The sequence below is a fragment of the Monoraphidium neglectum genome, assembly GCF_000611645.1.
Source record: "Monoraphidium neglectum strain SAG 48.87 unplaced genomic scaffold scaffold02473, whole genome shotgun sequence".
NCBI classification, from domain to species: domain Eukaryota; kingdom Viridiplantae; phylum Chlorophyta; class Chlorophyceae; order Sphaeropleales; family Selenastraceae; genus Monoraphidium; species Monoraphidium neglectum.
In genome coordinates, this window is record NW_014011155.1 from 1 (window position 1) to 6,768 (window position 6,768).

Genomic DNA, 6,768 nt, shown 5'->3' on the forward strand with positions numbered 1-6,768 from the left:
GGGCGCGGCCGCGGCGAGGCCGGCGGCGGGGCCTGCGACGGCGAGGCGCGCGGCCCAGGCGTCGACCGACGCGCGGGAGGCGCAATCTGCAAGGCGGAGGCTTCGGAGGGCCGGCTGGGGCAGCGCCGATAGGACGGCGTCCGTGACGGCGCCTGGCAGCGGCAGGGGGCGCGGTGGAGCCCGTAGATGCACGTGAGTCATCCACGACTGGTAGCGATGCGGGCGATCATTAACAGCGTTCACATAACGAGGCTGTGATGCTGCTCCCAGTGTTTCGATTCAGTGCAAACAAAATTGCTGTGTCCCACGAGCCTAGCGCAGCGCGATCGGGCCTGCGGTGCCGGCCACGGCAGCGGGCACATTCAAGCCCCGCCGGCCAGGCGTAGCACGGCGTGGCGCACCTGGCAGGCCACCTGCCGGTGGTATAGGCCACAACGTGGCAGCTACCACGTGCCTTTTATGCCGCCTATCCATCCATGCCCCTGGGCGCCCTCGGGTGCGGGTCTGGCCTGTACGACTTGGCGACCGAGGCTCCGATATGGCCGAATCAATGCAGCTAAGAGGTTTCGGGTCAGTCCACGACATTCCGAGCGACATTGCAAAGATCGACGACTTGGTCACACTCGTACGCGGTCACCCGAGGTGCGAGCGCGGCCACACGACCAACCACAAACTCATTTACAGTAGAAGGCAAGCGCTCCTATCAAATGAATGTATGCGATCCTTTTGCACGATCCCAATCATGCAAGTAGGAAAGGGCTAGATTTGAAGCGGTGATTTTGTACAGTATGCAACAGCTGCTGCGGCAGCTGAGCTCACGCCGCACCGCTGTTGGACCTGGCAGGGCGTCAATTGACTGCCTGAACACAAGTTGGCAAGCCTCAGTGGCTCTTGGAGTCTCGTTGCAGCTGCAAAAGCAGGCTATTATTTTGCAGACGGCCGGCGTGTGATGACCAAAAAACAACCTTGTGCCCATGAACCCAGACGGCCTGCATGCCGCCAATTGACCGCCCTCAACCTCAACCCCTCGGCAAGTCCTGGCATCCCATCCTGGGCGTGCTTGCTGCTTCATTAACTGGATCGCCAAGTACGACCTCCACCAAACCCTTGGCTGCCCGTTACAGCACGCGAGGCGCGCCCGCCTGCCCGCCCGCCTGGCGCAGCGCAGCGAGTACCAGCGTCACTGCTGCTTGCCAGCCCCGCGCACCCGGTCCAGAATGGACTTGGCCGACCGCACAGCGCCCGTGATGGGGCTGGACGCAGCGGACGCGTTCATGAACGCCAGCTCCAGGTCGCTCTGCTTCGGCCGCGTCTTCATCTGGCCCACCTGGGGCGTCGCCGTGGCAGCGGTGGATTGGGCGGGGTCGGGGGCGGCTGGGCAGGTTGTTTCGGAGGCGGGGGTCGAGCAGTGCGCATGCGGCTGCAGTGGATGGCGATAGACGCGCAAAGGCGCACGCGCTCAGGAGCGTCAAGGACGGAAGTAATGCGGCTCAGAGCGGCTCACAGCGGCTCAGTGCGGCACCGTTCTGCGGCAGCAGAGGGGCCGCGCCCGTGGCGCAGCTGCCCCGCGCACTCAGACCTGCAGGAACCGGCCGTCCCGCTGCACTGTCAAGATCTGCCAGGGCACGCCCGCCAGCGACCCGCCCTTGGCAGTCCGCCGCAGCACAGCACCCTCCTGCCCGCCCACCAGCCCCTGCGAGACGGGGTGTAGGGTTGGGGCGGACGGCGGTGGCGCGCGGCCGGCGTCGCTGCGGAAAAGAGCAGGCCCAGGTGGCCGACAAAGGAGCACGAGCGAGGTTGCCCGGTCTGGCCACCCGCACACCCCTCAATTCAGGCGGCTGCCGACGTCGAGAAATCGTACAAGAGGCAGCCCACAGCGTGTCCACGCGCGCCGCTGCCCGAAGCGGCATCGCGTAGCTCCGCAAAAGCGGCGCGCGCCACGCGTGCACAGCAGCGGCACGCGCGCGGCCCTGCGGCCCGCACCTTGATGGCAACAGGCATGAAGCTGTAGGCCACCTCGAAGGACCGCACCACCGCCTCGTACTCGCGCGGCACGCCCTCGCCCCAGGAGGGGTTGAGCGCCACGGCGCAGGGCCCCGACCAGACCTCCTGCACTAGCTGCTCCACCAGGGCCACCTGGCGCCGCGCGTGGCGGGGGTGGGGGCGGAGGCACGGGCGGGAGGGCAGAGGCGGCTTGTGTGTTTGTGTGTGTATGTGTGTGTGTGTGTGTGTGTGTGTGTGTGTGTGTGTGTGTGCGCGCGCGTGCACTGGTGGATCAGGTCAAGGGGTTGCGCCTGCGAGCCTGTTGGGGGAGTGACACACCGCCGCCTGCGGGTTGACCCCCGGCACTAGTGCGCACGTGCTTGCGCGCCCCGCCCGCCGCCACGCACCCGCCACGCACCTCTGCAATCGTCGGTGACACGATCAGCAGCGGGCCGCCCAGCGCCTCCGCACGGCACGCGTCCCGGAGGGGCTGCGCCCGCGCCTGGCCCGCCCGCGCCGCCGCGGCCGCAGCCGCCGGGTCGGCGTACACTATTTGCCAGGCGGCCGGCGCGCCCGGCAGCAGCTTCAAAACCTCCAACGCCAGCGCGGCGGTCGCGGCCGGGCTGGTGTCCGCGACAGGCAGCTCAACGGCAAAACGCTGGTACCCGCCGTTCCCGCCGCCGCCTGCCGTCTTGGCGCCAAAGCCCTGGGGCCGGGGGTTGATGCGTGCCGAGCGGATGCGGGATGCAAGCCGGGACGGGACAACGAACTCCGAGGCCGAAACGCGCGCCGGCACAGCCCCAGCGCATGTGCCATGGGGCTCCGAGCCAGCGGGTGCCCGGCCAGCGCCCGTCAGCCCAGCCCAGCCCAGGGGGTACCTTTTTTGCCTTTTTGGCGGCGCTGCTGCCCCCGGCGCCGCCCGCCAGCAGCGGCTTGAGTTGCGGGATGAGCGCGGCGGCAGACTGCTGCACCTGCGGCAGGCGATGGGGGCGGCCGCGGGGCGTGCCCGGCAGGCTGAGCTTGGCTGGAGGACAGACACTGTCAGCACCGCCGGCTCGTCCTCGACGGCGGCACCCACTTAATCGACCGAGCTGACTGCTGCGTTGCGTGCACCTCAGTTTTAGAATCCGTCGCCTGCTCACCGCGGCGTCTTGGCTCTCTGGAATGTCCACATACACTGCTTGCTGCTGCTGGATGGGCGCCCCTGTTGGCGACGCTGCGGCGACATGGGCGCAGCGCACGCTATGCTGTGGGCATGTAGCAGGTGCGGCCGGCGACCAGCCATTGATCTGGGGCGCGTGGCCACGCTTTGATTGCCTGCACTGAGGCCTCGAAAATCGAAGAGCGCTGCTTCCCGGGCCAATGCCCGCCTGTGCGCTGTGCTTGAGCCGCATGGTTGCGTCCATTGTAAAGTTGTCTGCAGCTGTGACATAAGATTCCAGCGTGTTAGCGGGATCGTAGATCACTCAGAATTTGTTTGATCACTGGAAGTGCAAGGGATTCGACAACTGTCAACTCGCATGCGGATAGGGGTTTACAGCAGAAGGGAACTGTCTTCAATGCGGAATGGAGATATGCATAGTGATGCTGCATATACTGCCTGCTAGCAATTGCAGGCAGCGCTTCATCGGGTGAGTAGAAGCAAGCAGCCCGGGCGCTGGGCGCGTAGTGTGTGTAAAGGATGGGCGCGTGGGCAGGGCATCCGCTCGTTCTGCCGCTGCCCCACCGGTGTGGGGTGACCTGGGGGCCCGCCCTGAGCGCTGGGGGGCCCTCAGATGACGCCCTAAGGTTGGCCCTTGCGGTGCTGCCTGGCGCACACCTCGCGCCTCCGGGTCTGAGCACACCCAGGCGGCACCTGAGTGGCTGTAACACCATCAGGTGCTTCATCAGGTGCTAGCTGCATGGAGTTGTAGGACCGGGGGCTCTGGCAAGCGCGTGAAACCAATTGATGGGTTTGGGCGAGTAGATGCACACACCAGAGATGGAGAAACGCCAGTGCAGCATTGAGGCGACCAAGGCTGCTTTGCGAATGCAGAGGTGAATTGACCGTGAATCAGTCCGTGCCTTTCCGAGGGTTTGCAGGGGTTGTTGACCAGCGTATTGGCAGGTTGTCCGGAAGTGTCAGTCCTGGTGTGAGGCTGGCTGCCGCCTGTGTCGATGGGGAGATTGAGATCAAATGGGGTGAATGTCCCAGTGGGATATTCATCACAAAAGTTTTGAAACACCCATCAGGGCAACGCACGCACACGCAAGGTATGCATGCTGCATCAGAGATACATTTCAGTACCTGCTAGTTTTCGTGTTCACTTCACTGTTTTCGTTTGAGTTTCGCTCCGCGGCGGCCCCAACCCTCGACGGGCGGTTCTCGCTTTCACGTTCACGACCGACTCCGTAGCTACTAGACCCTACCAAAGCGTGCGCGCTGGAATTCGTTGCAGTCACTGTTGTTGCGGTTGTTCGCTCAAGCGTGAGCTCTTGCGTTGCGACAGGCCGGCGACAAGCAGCAGTAGCGCTGCACGTCACCTCCCGTTGAGGAAAGATGCACACCTCCTCCCGTCGTGGAAAGATGCACACCTCCAACCCCATCAGCTTCAAGGCGATGATGACTGTCCTGGCCGCACTGGGTGAGTCACATGTCATGCCAGGAAGGAGGCCGGGCGAGCAGTGACAGAGTCAACCTATTGCACCGCATGACCCCGGCCGGGCTTTCGCCAGCAGTGCTCGCACCTTCACCCCAGCAGCACATGCAATCCACATGGCCATGCAACATCTTTGACTCTCGTCGCAGCCCTTGGCGCCGCCACCGCTGAGGCGCGCCGCTTGCACCAGGTGTCCCCTGGCTGGAGCCAGGCTCCCCGTGCGATGACCCAGCGCGAGCTGGATGCACGAGCGGCGCTGGTGCAGGCCGCCGCCCAGATTGATGTCGCCGGGGACTGGAGCCTTGTTGTGCCATGGATCCCTGGGAACGCAAATCGAGCCTGGCGGACGTTCCCCCAGCTGTGGCCTGGCAGGACTAACCACGTTGCCGAGGCAGGGGTGAGCAAGACGGAGGCTTCGTCCTCGCCCGTGCCCGCGGTGACTGGTGTCACACCTGCGCCTGTGCCCGAGAGCGAGGATAGCACATATGATACGGCCGGCAGCACGCTGCGCGGCTTGCCCTGAAAGGCCAGCAGCGTTTGAAGCGCGCCGACTTTGCATAAGGTTGGGTGGGAAGGGGTGACCGCGTGTGCGTCTGACCCGTGCGCCATGCCGATCTTCACTCGCTCATGGTGGATCTTTCTCAAACTTGGTGTGCCGCCATGAACAAATTGAACCCATAGGGGTTCATGGCGGCACATCAAGCAACAATTCATGCATGCATACATGCATTGTTGCAAATACCGTACGTGCAAGGCATGCCGTTCGCATGACACAGTTTTCTGGCTTTGCACCCCTGTGGCCAATCTGCATGTTTCTTGTCCCACCGCAAAAACCTCCCGCTAGAAACTCCCCCTCAACCACTCGTACGCCTTGATTCTTTTCGATTTGCCCACAAACCAAGCCACTGCTCTCCAAGGCTTGGCTCCAACCACACAGGGCAGATTATGCTGGCCATTCATGCCAGGCAAATGCTCATGCTACACAACAGACATTGTGCCTGCCAACCAATGCCATGTCGTTTGTGAAGTTCACGCCAATCGACTCGCCGCAAGATCAGTATCACAATACGCTGGAACAGTGCCACAGCCACCCAGATGGCCACCCCTTGCGGCAGAAGATGCGCTGCACTGCCTGGACATATAAGTGTGCTTGCGTTATGAGCCCGTGCCAAGTGCCGCTTTGGGTAAATTGAGAGCGCAAGTTATGGGGTGTCAAGGCCAGTAGTCAGCCTGTATGCTGCATGAGCATGCAAGGGGCATTTGGTGCTGTGCAGTTGCAGAGTACAGCATTGCATCTGGCCTCTCCCAGTGAAGTATACGTGTGCAGGAACAATTCAAGAGTGTGTCATTGGAAGGGTACACGGTTTGGCAGTAAGAGAGCATGGTGCCAATCCTCCCATCGCCATCCTCAGGCGGACTGCCCGTTAGTCCAGCTGCGCTGTGCTGCATCGGTAGCTCCCGCTTCCGGTGCCCAGAAAACGCCCGCATTTAATGTCGAAACACATATTAACAATTTAATAATCAATTAGCATTCGTCTGTAGCACGATACTCGCTGCACCACCGAAAGTCACTGTGCGCGGGCCACGATCTCGGACGCGTGCTAACCGGTGAGCATACAAGGCAAAGGTGCACGACAAAGCGCTCATTCCAGGATGATCGTGCATGTTCCCTCGCTGCTGAGTCGACTGCAGCAGGGGGCCACAGGCGCCGGTAGGAGCAGTAGGTGGGAGTCCGTGCGCCGCCCGTGGCCATGAGCGGCCATCTCCAACACGATCATCCCCCCCTGCGGCATACATTTTGCAGGTCCTTACATCACCATGTTCTCCATCACCCGTAAGAGCGCCAAGGCGCCGGCGCTGGCCGCTCTGCTCGTCGTCCTGGGTGAGCACAACCAGCTGCCAGGGATACTCCCCCCTGCTGGGCTGCTTGGGGACTGATCCGCCGCTAGCGGCAGCCACAGGCCCGTGCTGCAAGCTGATTGAACTATCCCATCAGCTGCAGTGGCCCTTAATGCACGGCATCAGCACACCGTAGCAGTGGTCACGCCTTGGTTCTTGCTCAGCTTTTGCTCCTGACCGCGGCCTGCTGCCGCCCGGCCCACCCTTGCGGCCTCTGCCCCGCCCTCACAGCCCCTGCCCCCCCCCC

The 6,768-nt window shown here is 63.2% G+C and overlaps 2 protein-coding genes across 2 annotated transcripts in view; one reads left to right on the forward strand and one right to left on the reverse strand.

Moving 5' to 3' along the window:
- Positions 1 to 1,180: 1,180 nt before the first annotated feature.
- Positions 1,181 to 3,987, reverse strand: MNEG_10820 (hypothetical protein; the record flags this gene model as incomplete). The annotated part of the gene is made up of 7 exons (XM_014040707.1): positions 1,181 to 1,327; positions 1,580 to 1,693; positions 1,984 to 2,136; positions 2,402 to 2,689; positions 2,862 to 2,954; positions 3,126 to 3,199; positions 3,960 to 3,987. 7 exons carry the CDS (start codon positions 3,985 to 3,987, stop codon positions 1,181 to 1,183), a joined length of 897 nt encoding a protein of 298 aa, XP_013896161.1.
- Positions 3,988 to 6,440: 2,453 nt separating this feature from the next.
- Positions 6,441 to 6,768, forward strand: part of MNEG_10821 (hypothetical protein) — a gene marked incomplete at both ends in the record, with an annotated part of 771 nt that continues 443 nt past the window's right edge. Inside the window, one exon of the mRNA XM_014040708.1 lies at positions 6,441 to 6,504. Within this exon, the coding sequence (XP_013896162.1) occupies positions 6,441 to 6,504 (64 nt within the window). The remainder of the gene's footprint in view (positions 6,505 to 6,768) is intronic.